This window comes from Diadema antillarum, unplaced genomic scaffold (genome assembly GCF_040938485.1).
Source record: "Diadema antillarum isolate AM-2024a unplaced genomic scaffold, OU_Dant_1.0 scf00000152, whole genome shotgun sequence".
NCBI classification, from domain to species: domain Eukaryota; kingdom Metazoa; phylum Echinodermata; class Echinoidea; order Diadematoida; family Diadematidae; genus Diadema; species Diadema antillarum.
The window spans coordinates 744327-766110 of record NW_027271041.1 but is presented as its reverse complement, the minus strand read 5'-3'; the positions used below and the strand labels follow the sequence as shown (position 1 = coordinate 766110).

The following is a 21784-nucleotide window of genomic DNA, read 5'->3' as shown; positions in this document are numbered from 1 at the left end:
AATGAAACTTGAGTAAACCTTTTCATTGTCGGCAATGAAAGGAACTTTTCAATGATGTTTTTAATATGCGACGCTTTATCACTAGACAGTGATTACGAGATGAAATTAATGTTGCATTAACCTTGGTCTTTATGATAAATGATGATATTGCGTCATCTTATTTAGTTGCACTTTTCTTAGTTATATTCATGAACAGCAAAAATATAGTGTTAAATCAGCGTTTGTCCGAAAGGCAAAACTGCATTGAATGAAAATAGCCAAATAAGTGCAACAGGCCGGTTACAATTTGAGGGAAATGGGACAAATTATGATTGGGACTGTGGAATACCATGCAATGTCAGTTGGGTACAATGCACGGCACCCTGTAGGCAAATCAAGAGGATGTCTTGGTCACATGACTGAGGTCTCGTGGTTTTGCGAATTCATGTATCGTGTATATTTCTTTACACCACTGCCGAAATTTATAGTAGTCATTTTCCTTTCTCGTATATTTGCGGTAAGAAATTACTTTCACAGGGAAGAGAGGACATAAAGTTCGTGTCTCTGACAATAATTTTATTATGATGAAAAGATGTGGGATTTTGTTTTGCTTTTTTTTCCGGGGGGGGGGGGGGAGGTAAATTAGGTGAAACTTGAGTGAAATTTCGTGTCTCGTAAGAAATGGAACACCTAGCCACTGTTCATGTTGAACGTGGCCAAGATAATACTACATCTTATACTCACGGAATGCCTATATTTTTTGTTTATTCTGGCAAGTTTGGTGTGTATTCAAATGTAGTGACTATCGATAAACTGGTTAGATTCAATTTCATTATTTTTTATATCTGTTTCTGTTAAGATATTATTCTATTGTAAAATGTCCGTTTGGGGATAAACCCTTTCCGTGTCAGGGACTTGAAAGCGTGTACAAGACTGTAAGGTTTTTCTATGCCAGTAGGCACTCAAGGCACGCAGAAGACTAAATTCCTTGGACGAGTGACATTCTTCCGCAAACCTCAACATATCAAATATTCCCGACACTTCTGAGATTTTCTTTTTTTTATTAATATTTTTATTATTTTCTTTTTTTTTTGTTGGTTATGAGTAGTTCATAATGTAATCAATCTGAAGTACACAAGTGACTTCAAGCCGAATTGCAAGACACATGTAGAACATGGTGTAAAACAAAACAAAGGATTTATGTGTGTGTTTCACTCTCCAATGCTAATTTGGTCGAGAGTTAAAGAAGGAAGAACAGGCCCGGGGTTGAAAGGATTAGGGTGTCGACGTTGAATGATAATTATTGTTCTGATGAGAATGATATTGATATTTTGCAGTGGCAGGCAGTTGATATAAAGTACTCAGTAGCCCATTCTCCAAATAGTGCATGTATATGCATTAACAAAAAAGTTATGCCAAAGTTGCATTCTTAACAGAGTGTAGGTACGTGAGTACCAATCGCATCAAAATAAATTTCTTCGCACCTTACAACACCAATTCTTATTCCTCTCTAAACAACAGACCTAATATAAGATAAACTTCTAACTACACCCTATTTACCTATTCAAAAACACTACATCGTCAGATATTTTGAATATGAAGTTTGTCTCGGACATCAATTTCTCTATTTCTTTCTTTTTACTATTTTTTGGGGTGTAAAACAAGGAAAAGTATTGAGTTAGACGTCATTTCCCTTCACGTAAACGAGATTATTTTCTAACATAATTCTATGACTCCAATAAAAAAATCCTTCACAGTACAGCAGTGTCGTTTGAACTATTTAGCAGTGTGTTATGGTTGTTAGCTTTTGATGTTTCTGAGTGTCTCTGAGTGGTTACCTCTAATGACTCAAAAGGAAACATGAAAAACAAAATAAAACAAAAACAGTTCCTCTCTTACCAGTGGACACGAATCCGTGTATATTGATATCAAAGTTAATCTTTGTACCACAATCACTGTATGATAGCTATTATGCCTATATAATATGCATACATACACGTAATACATACAATATGTATCTACATACGCAGTAAATACTGTCATGTAATAAATTATTGTTAGGTTGTATATAAGAACATATATATATATATATATATATATATATATATATATATATACAGTGTGGATATATATATATTCATATATGTACATATTATCTATATATTCATATATGTATATATATTGTCTATATATTCATATGCACACACTTTTTTTGGTTTTTCAATAATTTTGATTTCTACAATTTCACATGACAAAAAATTCATCTTGAACGTATACACATAACACACACACACGCACGCACATATATACACACACATACATCTATATGTTTCATATACATACAAAGAGAGAGAGAGAGAGAGAGAGAGAAAGAGAGAGAGAGAGAGAGAGAAAGGGGGGGGGGGGAGATGATGACCCGAGCACCCCAGACTTGAGACCTACATTCCAAGGTTGACAAGATACAAAGTGTGGGAGAAAAGAAAATATGTAGACGGTGAAGCAACTGCATAGTAAATGAAAATATGGCATGACACATTCAATTTATTCTTGGCAAGGTTTATATTCTTTTATTAGATGTCTTTAAAATATATACAGTTTCTTTCAACAAATTTTTCTTCTTTCTCAAATCTAACAAATTGCTGACTAATCTATCAGAGAAAATATATTCCAAGGCTATGTATGAATTATGAAAAGCGGAGAGAGACATGAAGTGCCACATCAGAAAATTAATATTGCAATATTCATTTCAAATCTTGCTCATGAAACACAATTCTTTCAAAAGATATGTACATACCACTTCTTATCAATGAAAAACTGGACTGTAAAATATAAGAGGGAATAGGTGGGTATGAGGGTACTGCTGGCACCTATAGACATCTCCTTTTCAGATATTACCATTTGTTTCTTGCAATCTTGGGCAAGCATGAGGGAGGTCTGGGCTGTTGGCAGTATTTCGGAATAGAGACGCTCAGTTTGGTTTCCATGGAAACATGCAAGCATTTGTCCCTAACATGGGATAGAATCTTGATTATAATATACAGTCAAACCTGTCTTAGAGGCCACCTGTCTACAGTGGCCACCTGCTGTATACGGCCACTAGAAACAATTTCCCCCAGAGAAAAGCCATGTTAACAACCCTGTCTATAGCACGCACCCGTCTATAACTGCCACTTTTCTTTTCGTCTCAATTGGGTGGCCGCTATAGACAGGTTTGACTGCACATGGATTTGACTACGCTGGAATCTTGCCAGGCAAATTGAAAACAAAACTTCACTTTTATCACACATTAGCTCAACATCTCAAATGGAAAATATATAAAGGCAGAAAAACCACCTTCTGGTGCCAAACCCTGTTCTTTTCCATGGAAGCACATTGAACAACACGAACTGCACTGTTAGTCTGGTTTACTCAGCAAGGTGTATGCAATGAAGAACTTTGCTGTGTCCTTCACAGACTGTAGTCATAATCACTGATTCAGAGTGATAATAATCTTTAACCAATTTCTTATATTTCTTTCTCTTTGACATATCAAATACCAGGGAACCTGAATTTGAATTTTCAAACCAGAGGATCCATTCTGTAAAGCACCAATTTGTCTTCAAACTATGACCTCCCACAAAAAAGAAGAAATTCAGGACAAATGCTTTCTTTACATAAAAATTGACTGAATTTTTCATAACATTCCAGTGTGTAAAATTTCATAATTGGTGAAATGTTGACAAAGTATCACAATGGATGTTCACTTTGTATTCATTCTTAATTTTTTTTTTAATTGAAAAATTCTCATCGTAAAGTAAGGTGATATCAGAATTTATGCTTTCAGAATGAACAAAAGACAAATATTCTGTCCTATGATAAGAGTATCTATCTGCAAATTTTTCCTTTGACAAACATTTTTGAAATCTTTCTGAGACAGATATTTCTATCAACATAATGAATAAAATAGTCAGAGGCATACAGTAAAAAACAAAGACTGCATATCTCTTCAATTTCACATTGTGACATGCATGTTGCGCAGTGAGTGTTAACATTTCAACAATATTTCAGTGAAGGCTTACTTGGAGGCTCTCTCTTCTTGAAGTTGGCTAGTTAAGCTTCCCTATGAAGGATAAGAAAAATGACCACTATCCTATCAATCAAATACTACGCTTGTTTCTAAATTTCCAACAAAGTACACAGTCTTCCAGTATACTCCTTTATGCTAATCATGTCATAGCTTTAAATCAAATAAGGAAAGTCATATAAATGTGGTCTCTGTGCTGAATGACAGCTACCATGTGTGCTCGCTAAACCTTCACTCACAATGATTCATTTACTGTCAACACCGTGAAACAGAAAGGCCCATATATGAAAATTAATATGTAGCACCTATGAAATAGGAAGAAAATAATACATGGAAACCATATTCTATCAATTTGTGTGGAATGTTACATATACATTTATGTCTTAAAAGTACAGAGAATATATCAAGTATACATGTACATGAAAGTAAAGCATTTATTGAAAATGAAATTAATGCACACTTATTTCAAACCAACACCGAAGTTAGATTGTAAAACGACTTATGAAATTTCTTGTCAAGCTAATTACCTGACATAGCATATCAGGCAGGAACACAAGAATAGTTGATTGAATTGAGAAAATACTGAGTTCTGATACTCTTTCACGATATTTCACTGCACTTAAAGTAAAAAGAAGTACATAAACCTATCTAAGCTCAGTGAAAAGATAATATATCATGGGCTTTGCAAAATACAGGGTGGTTTTATCCTCTGAAAGTCAAACCTAATGGTCCAAGTTTACTGTTGAGTTCTAATATTCTTCTATTGTTACAAGATTGCTCAAATGTTCTGTGAGACACGGAAACACATTTCTGCATATATACAGATACATATTCTGCCAGATTATACATAATAAACCTAAGTACACATATTTGGACAAAAATGGATACATGTATATTCATAAAAACAAAAGAATAAACAAAACAAAGTCATATGACATTCTAGTTAAGGGCAGTGATATCTCCAAAATTAACCCTTTAGATTGTGAAATAGTCCTGGTCAAATGCTCTCATATGAAATAATTTAACTATTCTTGTCTTTTCTTACCATTTCTAATAAATTATTTGTTTTGGATTTACTGTTTATTCTTGTAGTTTTAAATATCTCAGAAAATATCAAAAACATTCGTTGACGGCATTCCGTTTTACCACTGTTTTCTCATATTCAAATGAATATAGAAATAGGCTGATTTCATCTGATTTGAAGGTGTACTAAATATCAACGTAAGAGGGATTCTGATTTGTCTTGACCCATGCCAGGTTGAGTGAAATTTGCCACTTCTCACATACCAAAGGGTAATAATCAGAAGGCAAATTCATGTGGCATGATAAAACACATAAAGCGGTAAATATTCAGGGTGATTAATAGCAGCATTTCGATGTCTGCATGTGATGTCCTCACAACACACCACTGTTAGTACCACTGTAGTTGAATTTAGGGATGTTTCTTTTGTAAATAGCCTGTAATGAGCTATTCATGCCCTAATTCCCTTGCATCTCTTAATTCTTTGTATGGAACAGGGATTTGGTTGTTTTCCCCAATCTGGAAACTATGCACAAAATTTGAATGCTATCTACTGATATGGCATAGAGTATACTATTTAAATGCCTACCTACAGATCATATTATGCACAGATTTGAATACATCAACAAACTGGTCTGTTGATAGCAAAAGTTTTACGGAACCTGCATGAGTCAATAGGAAAATATTCGCTAACCCTCTGCGTGCTACATTAATTATCTGTCCATAGGTTTGTATGTGAAATTTGACTAGCTGGTACAGAAAGGATTAAACACTGTTTTAATCAGATAAGATCACGCTGGTCAATCAATGGATGCTGCTCTGACCATTTCACAGGATCAGTGGTAATGAATGATTCTCATTACCAGACAAAAAGTTATTTCCTCTTTATCACAGCAAACCAGATTAATCCTACTATGCTCATCTTGGACATCACATGAAAATCAAGTAAAGTACATACAGATAGAAAGAGCAACTTTATTCGCCTCCCAAATGTCAAGGCTGGCAAAATGCATTGATTCCCTGCAAGCATTTCTCAACTGCTGTATTAGCATTGATAAGCACATCTTCATTGCATAATGGTGGGCAATTAATTGCAAAGATATTAAAATTTAAGCATACATAGTTTGGGACACGTTACACATTAAGTACTCAAAACAATCAGGACTCTGAACCAACAGGCCATTGCTAATATCTGGATTTACACACTTTTGGAAACATAATCTTCCGGCTGCACAAACAAATGCTGGCAAAATATTGAAAATAGAATGATTCAAAGAACTTTCCTTGAGAAAACACACTTTTTGCAACTGATTGACAAATTGACCTACATCGATGTCAATAAGCACTGAATTGATCAGTGTTTTAGTAGCCATGATAAAAAAATGTAGGGCAATTTGTCATCAGTTGAATGAAAACATCTCGACGGAAGAATTTCACGAATTTGAACGCATTTCTTGGACTGAAAAATATATATAACATGCATCATTCTTATGAAAGACAGTTACATCATGTGAAATTTATAATTGCTTGTGGCACTTCTGTATTCCCTTTATCCTAGAAGCAAGGTGAATATTGCTGATAAAGTAATTTTCAATAACACGATGCATTCTGCAGAAGTGACTGGGAACGTACACAACATAACTGGCCACACGGTTTTCTAAAACTGGGACATTGAAAGGTACTAAAGAGAGAGAGAGAGAGAGTTAAAAGGTGTTAAAAGGCATTCTTGCTTGTGTACAAAACTACAGTTAAACCTCTGCCTCACATTTGTATGATATTCTTTCAAGCTTTAACTGTCCATCACATGATAACAAAGTAATTGCTCTTTAACAATTTTAAAGAGCTGAATTCTCTTGTTACATTGCTTACACTTGCTTATACTTTGTAGGGTACTGTAAAAGTGGATATTTCCGCACGAGTAATTTTTCACGCCTCTGCCAGTTAAGATGAATTTTGCATGTTTTTAATTCCATGGAATTAAAACATTACATAGTGGTACATATAGTATCAAGCAAAAATATTCACATGGCCTTACATTCACGCCAGTTTCTGGTCGCGTGAAATGTGTAAAAATTTCTACACCCCGAAAATTTCAACTTTTACAGTAGTTGTCCACTCCAGCCAGTTTACCTAGGACTCATTATCTTTTTGTCACAAAGGTGATTTATACTACACCCAGTATGCCTGGGAAGTATTCCTTGTTTGACGCGAAGGTGGTTCTTATACTGCAGCCAACTTACAGAAGAAGTATTGTCTTTTTGATATGAGGGTGATTCAGACTATGGCTACATGAGAGTTGAATGAGAAAAAATTGACCTTTCCCTCTAGACTTCAGACAATACAATCCTTTGCCACCAGTGGCAAAACATCAACTTACAACTATGACATAATATGACATAAAGAAAGAAAGAAAGACGAAGCATGCATCTAGTATAATAAAAAAATTAGAAATCTTAATGCTGTAAAGCAATTCACGGATGGACTGAAACAGCCATTTCTCGCACTTCTAATCTTGAAATTGTGGTTCTATATGAAATCTGTGTGTTTGGCAATATTGGCTGTTGCTGAGCTGTTCAAGTTGGACAAATCGGAACCAAGCTTTTTGGGCTGTCATGGATAAACTTGGATAAGGAAGCATGGACTTGTGACTACATCACACGAGGGTGCTCTATCTGGAAAGACTCACTATGCCGGAATCTGGCTTCGAAGGCTACATGTATAACTGTGTAGTGGTGACTAGAAAGAAGGTAACCCTTTTAAATCGTATCCGGGCAATAACCCCCAGAGGGCAATTACCCCCCCCCCCCCCCCCCCCCCCCCCCCCCCCCTGGCTAAATACTGGTTAGTGGTAAGGTTAGAGTTAAGATTAGGGTTATGGTTAGGTTTAGTGTTAGGAGTTTGTGTAAGGGTTAGGATTAGGTTCAGGATTAGGATTAGGATTAGGGCCAGGGGAAGGGTCCGGGGTAATTGCCCAGGGGGTAATTGCCCTAGACCCGTCTGCAGGCACTAATTGCTTAACCTGTTCCTTACGGGAATGTGGTATACCAGTTTCCCATCGTGTCAACTGATAAACGGGAACCTGGCATACCAGTTTCCCAAAATGTAGACGAAGGTGTCTGCATTTATGGCCTTATTTTCATATTCATTTTTGTTATGTTGATGAGAAAAATGACTTTGATCGAAAGATTAGAGTTTCTTCAATCAATATCTGTTCTCTTTCTGTATCATAGCTATGTGAATTTTTGAATAATTTATCTTTTTCCAACAAAGTAGTGCATTTCTTTTGCTATAAAACTTGTATGAAGACAAACATAGCTTTCAAGGCTGAGCTCACCCGATTTTGACTTTCGCTTACCCTATTCAGGTGCCCTTACAGTGTATACCTAAAGCAATCGTGAGCTCATCAGCACATGCTCTGTTCATACCTTGTAATACATTCCAATCAATATTTTGCATTGTTTGATGGCACATGCAGTTGACCGTGGAAAGGGGATACAAGTACCTCTTTACTGCTTTCACACATATGGATTACAAACCTGTCTGTTCTCTGTCTACCTGCAAAAAGAATCTTGTTTGGGGGCATTGAAGGCTCTTGAAGAATTGTGGAAGAAACGTGTAAACTTGCCAAGCTCTTTCATCAGCAATCAGTAATCCTCCAAACTTGACCTCATTGTAAAATCAGCAAAGCTCACTCATGCGCAGCAATGTGCCTCAGGCCAACAGGAAGGCCATGACGCCTCAATGGGATTAGGGTAATTGGGATCTTTGTTCTCTTGACATCTAGCTTCCAGACATCTGTTTCAATTGGCAAAGAAAGCACTCCAGCATATGTGCCAATCCAAAGAGCACACTAAGGGTTAAACAACGGCCGTGGGCAGGCTACCTGTTCAGCTCCACGTAGCATGTGTCGCACACTCTCACTGGCTTCTTGGAGGAGGCCACTGTGGCCTGCTTTGAGGAGCAGTCGTTGCAGAAGATGTCGCCACAGTTTCTGCAGTGATGCTGTGAAGGTGGATTGTAGAGATACGAGGGAAAGGATGAAATTAATGGGGTGAAAACACGCACAGTATAACTGAAGAAAACTTGTAGAAGAATACAAGAGGATTATCTCTTCAAGTAGATCTCGGTTAACATCACTACTATAGTCATTAACGTTAATGTGCCATATTGCCGAATTGCATTTTATTGTTGTGTCAGAAGTTTGTGCCACTAGGGTGCCAAGACATGAATGACATAACTAAAACAAATACCATGTCAACTTGTCATCAGAAAATATTTCATCATCTTCAAACTGCACGTTTAAAACACAGCACATAGTGAATAAAGAACACTCATACTTTTGACACGATGTACTACGTAAGTATAATATTTTGTGAATTGGGACCAGTGATATAATTATGCATGTATTTTCATGCATAATCAAGTACTGCGGGGATGGAATGAGAAACTAGAAAAGCACTCAGAGAGTGCAGACCTCTGCCAAGCAGCTCATTTGTACCCACACATGTATGCTGAAAATCACTCAATTTCCCAATGATAAAGAAGCGTTGTGTTTACCTCATCAGCTTCTTGCTATGCCGCGCGCGGCGCACCATGCAGAGCTCGCTCTTTAGTGCGCATATGCAAACTTCAAATGCGCGCATCTTGAACTCCAAAGTTCACTGACCCTATTTGCCAAAAGACAAAAGAAAATCCTTCAAAAATTCATAAAAATTCCTGGATCACTACCAAAATTGAAACATCTGTTTCATGTGTCATTATCAACATTTCCTGCTTTAGTGTGTTCTGAAAAAATGTGGCCCTTCATCTATTTCATATCTTTGAAGTTTGGAAGCATAAAATTAAGTATGGGACATGCTTTTAGCAGTTTTTGTAGACCCAGTTTTTTCTCTTACCAATGTAAACGTTACCCAACCCCCCTCCCCCCCCCCCCAAAAAAAAAAAAAATATGGGAAAAATATTGGAAACAACTGCACTGGTTAATGCAGTCGTAGTGAGCCAGTAGAGTTATTTTTCTTCATTTTCTGCCTATAAGTATGTACAACTGATGACAAAACCCCTACAGACACCTTAAAGGTAGTCAGGGTAGCTTGAACATTCAAACATACAGTAATCATCAAAAATAGAAATGTTTCGAGCATGTCAAGCTTCACATCATTCTGACAATTCTGTCACCGTGGTTACCATAGAGTATCAAATCTCCAATCTATTCAACACACGATGAAGGGTGGGCAAAGACTCTCCACTTCCAAGCTGCTTTTATCCAAAGGACTATGGATTTTCCATCATTTGTTCTAATGGGTTAGGAACATCCAACCTTGATGAGATGCATGTCATTTTAAAACTGAGAATCTCCTTGTTCAGAATTAGACCTTATCATTACACACAGAAATTTAATCGGAGACTTTTCTTGGCTTTGTGACTCAAGGTCACATTTGTCCTTGTATATCATTTCATATTGTATATCACAGGTTATTTAGCAGTTTATTTGGGGGTAAGGAGGTCCAAGGGCCCAGTTAGGGATAGGGGTCAGAGGATAGTCCCAGGGATTACCTTGCGATTGGTGACAGAGAAGGCCTTGTTGCAGGACATGCAGTTGAGGACCTCCTTGTCGTCGGTCCACTTTCTGCTCTGGTTCTTGGTCTGGGTGATCTGCAGCGACTGGTTCTCCCGGCCAAGCTCATGCATGGCAGCCACGGCATTGTCCAGCTTCCGGCGTAGCTCGGCGTTGGTCGACTGCAACTTCTCAACATCCTTCTCATTGGCTAGACACCTGGAGGTTTAGGAAGATAAGTGGGGGAAGGGGACATGAGATTTGTAGGGGTGGTTAAAGTTACATTTCTTTCTGAATATTGCCCTCTGGAACTTATGCAACATGGCAAGTATTGTTCATTATTGATCATTGTTGATATTATACAGTGTAAAACCAACAGGTCAATATAACAAATGAGATATGTAATGCAACTAAAAAATTCCAAACATTTCATGAAAAATACCTCATCACATACCATAACAAAACTAAATATAACAGAGCAAAAATCTGCAAATATTTTTCCAACATTAGATTCTCTATTAGATCTTCAATACCAAAAGATATATTATATGATAGATTTCAATATAAACTGTGATATGAATACAAGCATATTCTAAACTTGTAGTTCTAGGTATCAAAGCACACCATGCATATTCCATGAATGATGTCCAAAGAACAGGTTAAGTCATTTATTGTGATACAGGATTTTGTGTTTTGATTTTGACTTACCTCTCTAGTAGAGCTCTCCTTTCATCCTGGCTATTTTGCAAGGTGGCCTCCATTACTGGCATCAAGAAAGAGAATATCAGTTTTATTTGTCTATTTCACTTCTGCACATTTCAAACCCAACAAAAGGAAAATAAACACAGATGCTCATATGCTCTAAGTTGTAGATCCATGTACATGTGTACTAGTGAAGGAAAAAATTGATGAACCATGTATCGCAGGATGTACATGTACAACCCATCTGTATGATGGCACTGTCAAAATAGTTTGTAGGCACAAACCCTTGTCGGTCATAAAGGAGTCTGCGCCAAAAAGACTACACACTGTACATGCACCACTGGCACTGTTCCATAGGACATGTACATTGTACTATAGTTGCTCGCAATTGAGCAGTTACAGTGGAGGGAATATAAAAGATGTTTTGGCACAGACTTCTCTATGACTGACAAGGGTTTGTGCTTACAAACTACTGTCAAAATACGGAGACAACCCATTCCTCATCAGATTGTAAACCCCCAAAAGCCTTTGTACAGATCCAACCAAGTTCATGCCGGCACTGAGTTAATTACATGTTTCTTCATACTGATCAATTCATAACTATAAGCTTTTGGCTGTATGATTACTTGCATAGCACCAAACCCAAAAACAACATGCTAATACACTTCTTGAATTATCCTCCAGGTTGCTGAATGGTAGTGAAAGACAAAGTATTCTATTACAAGAGAAAAAAGGGTGTCAGAATACATGGAGGATGATGATAGAAGTCTTCTGTCATAAAAATGAGATCCATGAGAAGAGAAGAAAACCCGTTGCAACCATAACCCTTGTAACCCTTTCTGTGCCAGAGACTTTGAACAGTGTGTATAAAGCTATGGAATGACATCTGTTCTGTGCCAGTCAGCACTCAAAGCACGAAAAGGGTTAAAGCTCTTACCGTGTTTCTCCCCCGTCAGGTTATCCACCGTCTTCTCAAGCTCCTTGCAGCGAGTGTCCGCCTGGATCATGTCGCTGCGCAGCGTGCCCAGGTTCTCGTTGAGGGCACTGAGCTGCATGTTGTAACGTTGCTCCTGTTGCTCTTTCTCACGTTCCATTTCGCCCTTGGCTTGCGTCTCCGCTGCCTGTATTTGGCATATGTAAATAATGTCCTCAATACGACTTGTACATTTCATACCCCCATTCCACAGAGATTTTTCCTCGTCGGTTACTCATTGGAAGCAAGACTGTTGTTTCCAGCCACCCACCGAAGTGTATTGGATCACACTCTGATGAATCCGACTTGGTTGGTCGAGTATCAGATGATTGTCAGACATGCCGCCTGTGACCCTCATCAGAAGATCTTGCTTAATTGGATCACCGCCCGACATGTCTGACATTGACCTGATAGTCCACCGACACAAGTCAGATCCATCGGACTGTGATTCTATACACTTCAGTGGGTGGCCACAAGCGATAAACTTAGCTTCTGATGAGAGAAATCTCTGTGGAATTGGGGTATAACCAACAAACCTGCCTTTGTATATGCAAGTTTGATACTAGACTTTGGCATAAGTACATCTGTGGTTTGTTGTAATCAAAACTCCATTCTATACTTTAAATTCAATCTACCAAGATAACAGTAGTTACGGCAGAACTAATGCCTGATTAGGTTGCCCATGCTTACCGCTACAAATACAACAACTACAAAATCAGAAGGCCACCCAAATGCTTGCTCAACTAAGCAGCTACCAAATGCATGCTAACCATTTTCGTAGGATTGAAATGCATTTAGTAGGAACAAACAGGGTCACAAACATTACCCTATCAAAATCAGAGGTTCCTCAGAGCAATCAAGGAGGTACATTGTACTTGTGTGTCACATTCATCAAAATAGGCAAAAATAAAGTTTTAGTCCCCATTCAGGGTGATTTTTATATTCTCTTATCCAGACACAAAGAGATATCTATGTTTCAGGAAGCCCCCAGCAGAATACAGGGTGGCGAGGTGGCTCAGTTAGTAGTGTACCTGCCTTTCCATGGAATGACTCGGGTTTGGGCGAGGATTTGAATCCAAAGGAGTCTTACTGAGTACTGTTGTGTGTAATCATGCCGTTCCCTCCAGTATGCAGAGGCAAAACACTTTGTCCCTTGGATAGGACACAAAATGGAGGTGTTGTGTGTGACAGAGTCACAACCCATGGAAGTAAAAGATCCTGCCTCATTCACTAAACGTAAAGAGCAGGGTGCAAAACCCTGTGAAGTGGTTCGCCCCAGCACTCAGAAGTGGACCCCACCGAAGAACAAGTTGTGCAGCTAAAAATAAGCTATCTCGCCACTTTGTCAGATGGAAAATGAAAAAGAAATCAAGAGAGATGTGGCAATTCTGGGGATAGGTGAATGACATGGCTTATGAATATGTCCCACAAACAAGTTCTGTATAAATTTGAATATATTAGTAAACCCATCCAGCCCACACTCACCAGCTTGGACTGCAAGGCGTCGTTCTCGTCCCGCAGCATGGTCTGCACCTTCTTGGACACCTCCTTGGTCTCCTCGTGGTCAGCCAGGGCCTTGGTCAGCTCATTCTCCTTGTCGGTCAGCTGCGACTGCAGTCCCAGCTTCTGGCTGATCAGTAGCTGCCTGGCTTCCTGCAGGGTGGCAACCTCCTGTAAAGGGGAGCAGCAGCGCAAAGAGCTAGCCTCGTATCAAGACTGATTTCACACTATGACAGTCATACATATTCTTCCCTTTGGAGGCAGAGCAGTCTCCCTAAAATTCCATCTGAAGATTGCATTTCACGTATCTTGATTTTCCATTTCAATTCACACACAGCACACACACACACACACACACACACAAAATCACAAAGAAAATGTCTTCGAAAGAATACCTTCGCTCGCTCATTTTTGTCAGTCTGCAATGTCTTCTGTGTTTCTTCCAACTCTGTCTGAAGATTATTCTTCCGTTCTCTCAGCTCTGCCGATTCTGCCTTCTCCTTTTCAAGCTCAGACGTAAGACTAGCCTGTGAATCAAGAAAAACAGGAAATATCCTTGCAATTCCAACTCCTCTTCAGAACTGGAAGTGACACTCCCTTCCGATTGAGATTTATGGCTTTAATCTTACTATCTCAACTCCTTCTCACTACTGGAAGTAAGACTACTCCATGATGAATTTGAGGAAGAAAACATGAAACCTAGAGATAGAAAACCAGCATATGAACAGCCTTGCTCAAATAATTCCTAACCTATTAAATTATCTTCTTCCTCACTTCAGCATATCTGAGTTGAAACAATGATGGGAAATGGGACAAAATTTCCACTAAACCTCCTGCCCCTTACTTAAAAATGTGCATCTCTTGGCATCTACTAGGTCTGAACTTATCCTGTCTATTTTCCAGAGAAACAGAGCCTCTGTGTAAAAGGGATAAATCTGTGTAATTGGAGCTTGTGTTATGTGAAGAACCAAACGCATCATAGATCAGAGACATTTGATAGCATGAAAGTCACAACAACATCAGAAGACTGAAGGGGGCAGAATCCAATTCCTATATAATGTGTCTGATCTTAGCACACAAATCATAAGGTTTCAGTAACTCAGACATAAGAAAGGATAATTTCTAGCTGATGAACAAAAGACAAAAATGAAGCCATCTCTTGAAAGCTGGTAATATATTAGGTATGCTTCATCAAACATGGTGCTTTCTATCACTTCTGACATTTAACTTTATGAAGCAGATTTGTACATGAAAAATGGTTGTTAAAGACAGTAAAATGATTTGCTTTCTCTTACCTTTTCTGCACTGAATGTTCTTTTGCTTGTTTCTAAAGATTCCTCCAAGGTCTCAACCTTTTTGTTTAGAGATGTCTTAATCTGAAAAAAAGAGAGGATATGATAAAATGGTGAAGCACCTAATTGCCACAAGAAATTGAAGAACACACACACTTACCATTTGATGAAATTCAATTATTGATTCACAATTAAGTCTGCATTTTTTTCTTGTGCGTGAATTTCAGGTTTAAGGTGTCCTCATGCTGACAGGAGAGGTAGGCAGGAATTACGTTGCCAATGAGGTGAAAAGTATGAAAGAGCTTTGGAATACGAGGCACGTGGTACCAGATAACTACTCTCCCGTTTAGTCCATGTGTGTCAACTGATGGCTCAGTCATGAGTTATAAGGCTTACTGGATTGTCCATTGGAATAGCCCCTTTATCCTTGGTGTGCTCTGAGTGCTAATTGGCACAGAACACTTCACATCATTGCACACACTGTCCTAAGACCCTGGCATAGAAAGTGTTTAACTGTCTAGTGGGCAGAGAAGTCAGATCTAGCAGCTGTCCAAGGTAGTTTAGACTAGTAATGAGGATTCCCACATTTGTTTTCCTGCACTTGCACTCTCATGAACTGAATATCAGTCATCAATTCAATTGATCTTTTATTAGAATCTGTCATTCATATTGGTTGGCAAATAGATCGCTCCTTGCCCATGTAGCAGCACTGAGTAATTTTGAAAGCACATAATATTTCTGTTGAATGTTTCATTGTATCTGCTAAGCATATTGATATTTTCTAGGGTCATGGAATGTCCCTATATCAAACTTTAGCACTATTATCATCTTTATCACCATTCTCTTGTGAGTGGACTGTCAACCAAAGCCACCATACCTCCTGCAAACCCTTGACACTGCTCATGAGAGATGCCTCGCTCCCCGACACTCTCTCCAGATCGGCTTCCGTCTTGGTCAGTGTGGCGTGGAGACTCTCCACCTCCCCCTGAAGGGCGGACGATTTGTCTCCCAGCTCCTGCAAGGCAGAAATCAAATGATAGAATCCATGGTATTGCATGTTGCGTAACGAAGGTATCAAAGTTTGGGCTCTCACCATTTCCTACTTTTTAAAGACCAAGTAGCGTGGAAATGCGTTGAATAGGAAGGCTAGCAATTTGGATATACAGTGCACTCCCATTATAAAGAACACGATTATACAAAAATTTTTGTCACAACGAAGTAAACGTTCAGGTCCCCAAATGATCATCTATATATCTTTCTATACTTTATTGTTCGGCTATAATGAAAGAAAACCGCCGGTCCAAACGACTACCTTATAACGGGAGTGTACTTTATTTGAGAATCCCTGTAAAAAATTGTGTGTAGCTTCATCACTGATCTCTATGCTACAGTACACGCACACCCGAAGGATCTCAACTGGAGTTGAATGACAGTGATGAGCATATGCTTCAATGCACATATTCGTCGATGGGTTTTTCTATTTTAACAGGCTACATTAGTCATGGATTTCAAATGTACCCTGGTGAGCAGCGAATAAAGATGGATCTATTTGGGCCACCCATTTCTCCCAATGCTACAGGGTCTTTAAGAGAGAAAGATTGCACATGGGATCAAATGAATCAAATATTATACACTCTCACCATTACATGATGCAAAACTTGTCCTCAATCATAATAACTAGAAAAGCACTCTGAGAGCGCAGACCTCCGCCAAGTATGCAGCTTATTTCCACCACTGATCTTGTTCTTCCATAGAGATATCATATGTACACACAGTATCGGTGCTGAAAGTCGCCCGATTTCCCAATATAGAAGCCTTTGTTACGTCATAAACCCTCAGCTGCACGGCGCGCCTCGACCCAGCAGAAACTAGAGCACGCACTTTAGTGCGCGCAGGCAAACCTCAGCATACGCGCAGCCTGAACTCCCAAGTTCATTGACCCTACCTGGCAAAATATCAAAAATCCTTCATAAATTCCCCCAAATTCTCGGACCATTACCAGAAGTTAATCGTTTGTTACTTGTGTCATTCTCAACCTTTCTTGCAAGTTTCATTTCAATCCGTTAACTACTTTTTGAGTTATTTTGCACACGGACAAACTAACTAACAAACTAACTATCTAACGAACGAACGAACAAACAAACCAACGGTAACGAAAACATAACCTCCTCTCTTGGCGGAGGTAATAATGTTCTTACTTCTGTCAGTCAAAATACTTTATTCAAATACTATGATCTCCTTGTGGAAACATAAAACAAGGTGCATTTGGAATCTTTTCAATTTGCAGTAAAGGACACATTCTAAACAGTACAGGGAAGGCTTGAGTGACAAGGAAGGTGTCAGACTGTTGCTAGCTTGCCTACCCTGATATTGGCCTCCAGTTTGATGACCTGGGACTCATAGTTCCTGCACAGTTCACGTTCCTTTGCCAATTCCTTCTCCAAAACCTGAAAAAAAAAAAACAAACACAAATTCATGAATATCAATATAAAGGAACATTGGTCTATGAAAATGATGCAGGAATGCACTGTAAAATCAAACATACACAGAATCAACAATGCACATAAATTGTGATATCAAAGTTATAAATTCATCTTTTTATTTTCAAGTTGAATCAACACAAAAAACCCTGCCAGCATGTAAGATATTAATTAAATCAATGGCACTAATCAAGGAACACAAGGAAAATGTAAGCTGAAATAATCTAATGAGTGACAAATAGGTGGACAGCAACTAGTCTTCTCAAAATAAAAAAGCACAATGTCATTTGTAATATTTTATACCACTTGGAAAAAATATACAAAACATGAACTCTGACACCCATCATTTACACTTACTTTTATCTTACAGCGTTGATTTAAACTGTAAGCTTGCAGGAAGACAAACCTACATGAGTGTGTGCATGAGAGTATGTGTATTTTCAAGCAATACTGATATTTCATGAGCAGAACAAGCTCATAAAAATGCTGAAAGAAGAAAGAATGACATGCCCCTTACCGCTATTCTCTGCTGCAGGTCTTTCTGGACACTCTCCTTAGACTGAAGCTGCTGCTCTAGCTGTTCAGACTTTGCAATCTATGGTGCAATAATTCAGATAAGGTTATTGTATCAAAGAATGGTGGGATAACTGACTCGCATCATTTGACAACTTCAGAGAAAGTCCTTTCATTGATGAACAGAAACATGTCAAATGAGGTACAGTGTATGTGTGATTCCCTTTGAAGCTTTGGTTCAGGACAGTATTTGAAAAGATAGTGTTTAGACTTGATTTGGATACTTGATTAGCTGGTGAATATGCATCACAACACACAAATACAGCACCATACAGATTCATATCAGTATACAAGCTGATGCAGAATATCACATAAAACTCAAAGAAGATGAAGTCGTTTAAAATTTGATTTTTCAACTGCTCTGATTAAATGGAAATTTCACAACTAATTTTGTAATCTTTACCAGATATTCCTCAATTCATCTTTCTTACAGTATCTCCTTGAAAGAAGAGAGAGAAGAAGGAGAATAGGAAAAGAAGAGAAAGAAAGAAGAAAAAGAATGAAGAAAAAGAAAGAAGAAAAAGAAAGAAGAAATGAAAGAAGACAAAGAAGAAGAGAGGAGGAGGAGGAGGAGGAGGAGGAGGAGGAGTAGGATTGGACAAAAAGAAGATGAAGAAAGAACTCACACTCTGAGCAATGGCTGCGTCCTGATCCTCTGCCTGCCTCCGGAGTCGTGACACCGTCTCTCTCTCCGCTGTCAGCGCCGCCTGGATGGAAATCCTGCTAGCCTCCAGTTCAGACACCCGGTCTGTGAGAGTCAGCTCCGACTGGGTCTTCTCAGCCAAGCCAGACTGCAGAAACCCATCCAACATAATAATAGTTCTTAAAAGAATGATCAACATTCCCATACCTACCTAATCACACGCTGGAAATGTTTTGCCTAATGCAGTCACACTTATGCATACTTATGTTCCCAGCAAGATTCATGTATAGGATGAAAAAAAGGGGAAAAGGTGGAATATGCATACCAATAATGTAAACTTTGAAAAGTTTGAAAAAGGAAAGGGGCTTTGTGGCTGTGTATGTATGTATATATATATATATATATATATATATGTATATATATATATATATATATATATATATATATATATATATATATATATCTTCAAGAAAAACTATAAAACATGCCTCTTTGGAGCAAGACTATGATCATCCACACGCTTGCTTTTACTAATACAGCCAATGATTCAACAAATTACCTTTGCCTCCACAAGTTGGAGTTGTGTAGCCTCCATGGCTGTCAATAATTCCTTAGACTTGGCTTCTTCTACAGATAGCTTGGCCTTCATCTGTTCTGTCAACTTTGCCTGTAATGAAGAGATGAGAAAATGCAGATATGCAGGATGCAGATAAACGTTTAAATGAAAATGTCATATATTAATTCACAGATAAATGAAAGGATTGTTGAGAACACATACAGGTACCATAGGGTGTTTAAGGTGCACAAACATTGAGAAAACGATCATTTTGTATACAGGAGTATGCAAACACCCTGAAAGTCATGACGACGATGATGACACGTAAATGCTAGCTTCTGATTCTAGGTTTTTAGCCAGGAATTGTTCCAAGATAATAGGACAGTTGCAGCAACATATAAAGCAGGAATCAAAGCAATCCTGGTCACTATGGCAACACCATACATTGATGTATGCTAACACGCAACCGAAAATAACATGTGAGACTAGGAATAAATATCACACACATGATGGAAATAATCTTTCAATGGATTGTACCTGTTCCTGAGTGTGTTTTTCGCCTTGTTGCTTGATGTATTCTTCCTTTTGTTGCAGCGAGGCTTGAGTTGTGTTCAAGGATTCCACAAGCTTTGTCTTTTCTCCTGTCAATGTGTCAACCTGGTGTAAGGTGTCAAAGTACAAGGAAAAAATGTTCATCTTCCCCTCGGAATGGAAATCTTCTTATGATGGTGTAGTAAAGTTTGCCTGACAATAATACATGATTATTTTGGACGAATTAAATCAGTATCACACAAACTATACAATTAGTTCACCACACTCATCATCAAACAATGTAACGAATTCAAAGACTGCACTTGCATTAAATACAGTGAGTGATATACAGCATGGTAGATGATCCTGAAAGAAACATACATTTCAAAATTGTTCTTACAAAATATTTGACAACACAAGAATTTGGAGGACTTATTAAAGTCTGCTGTGTCATTGGATTTACTGTGCAATTTAGAGAACACTTATATTTGGCAGAATATCTTTATAAACAGTGTTTTCAAGAATTAATTTCTTGTGAAAAATATTCTCCTGCTAGGTAACACATGCACAGCAGTCAATGAGCGTTATGGAAATTCTTCTGAGCAAGCTGGCAAAAAGTAGAGGACTTATTGAAAATTGAAAAAAGTAAATACAAAAAGAGTGTCGATGTTGAGACTCAAAGTTGAGTTGAAACATGAACTTAGATACATCCATGTCAGTTGTGTGATGAGGAATAAACAGGGATCAGGGATTGGGAAGGGGATGATGGGGGGGGGGGGGGGGGGAGGAGGAGGATTAGTGGAAGGGACAATGGGGGAGGATGTTGGAGAGGACTAAAATGATACCTTAGCTTCCAACTGCACTTTTACTTGAGAGAGTAATGCCTCCACTTCCTCCTTTTCCTTCTGCAACCTTGAAATTGTTGTCAAATTCTCTTGGTTTGACTGAAAAAGACAGAACAGTGCAGTCAAAACATTTTGAATAAAAAAACAAAAACAAAATCTCTCCTTGAAGAATGACATACTTCGACTTGCAATCATTCACATTTGACTGTAAATCTCGGATAGCTAAACAGTCCGATAAAACTTTGTATCATATAAGAGCTTAAAGACCAACACCTTGCAACATGCATCAAAATTTTTTTAAGATCCCATACGTTTACAGAAAACCTGTATATCATCTGATATGACAAAATCATCATTTATTATAGCTTCAGATATAATGCAGTATCAGTTTATGCGAAGATTAAATGCTGTCACTACAGTAACATTACATTTACAATTGGAAATGTTTATCTAGATATTCTACGACTACCTTTGTGCATAAGAAGTAGAAACTGGGTGAACTTAATGAGAGATAAGCACACACACACACACACACACACACACACTCGATGAATCACTCACTTTCTCGCTACTTGCTCGGAATTCATCAGCCTCCCTAGTCTTGGTGTCCAGGCTGTCTCTGGTGGACTGTAAGTCCTCCTCCAATTTCTCCAGTTGCCTGGTAGTGGAGGCTAGCTGGTCCTGACTGTTTTGGAGGGATAGCTCAGAGTGAGCCAGCTTCGTCTGTGAGCTCGTCAGGTCCTCTGAAGTCTGTAGAAAGAAGACAAGTGGCCAGATGATTATAACCATGTTTGACTTGAAGGGCAATTCTGGACCAGTTAAATGTTAGTCTAAAAAAAACGGGGAAAAATGAGATATTTCATCAGTGCAACAGTGGAAATGTGATCAAAATTGGATAAAAATGAAGGAAATTATGAAGCTGTCAATTTTTGGAATTTTTTACAAAACAGTTCTCCAAGTTGCTATGAATATGTGGATGAGTGAGCTGATGATGTCATCACCTCACAGTTTTCAACTGATTGTGTACAAAAAACTAAAAAACTAAAAAAAAAATCATTTTTCTGCTATAATA

General features: G+C 38.2%; 1 protein-coding gene across 1 annotated transcript in view; it reads right to left on the bottom strand.

Moving 5' to 3' along the window:
- Positions 1–8853: 8853 nt before the first annotated feature.
- The window catches only part of LOC139721920 (uncharacterized), a 52648-nt gene continuing 39717 nt past the window's right edge, over positions 8854–21784 (bottom strand). The window contains exons 24-38 of the mRNA XM_071633246.1: positions 21274–21462; positions 20713–20811; positions 19874–19993; positions 19340–19447; positions 18764–18928; positions 18082–18159; positions 17448–17531; positions 15962–16099; positions 15088–15168; positions 14188–14319; positions 13778–13963; positions 12257–12440; positions 11326–11380; positions 10617–10836; positions 8854–9065 (exon numbers count right to left, since the gene is read on the bottom strand). Of these exons, the coding sequence (XP_071489347.1) occupies positions 8943–9065; positions 10617–10836; positions 11326–11380; positions 12257–12440; positions 13778–13963; positions 14188–14319; positions 15088–15168; positions 15962–16099; positions 17448–17531; positions 18082–18159; positions 18764–18928; positions 19340–19447; positions 19874–19993; positions 20713–20811; positions 21274–21462 (1962 nt within the window). The 3' untranslated portion in view covers positions 8854–8942. The remainder of the gene's footprint in view (positions 9066–10616; positions 10837–11325; positions 11381–12256; positions 12441–13777; positions 13964–14187; positions 14320–15087; positions 15169–15961; positions 16100–17447; positions 17532–18081; positions 18160–18763; positions 18929–19339; positions 19448–19873; positions 19994–20712; positions 20812–21273; positions 21463–21784) is intronic.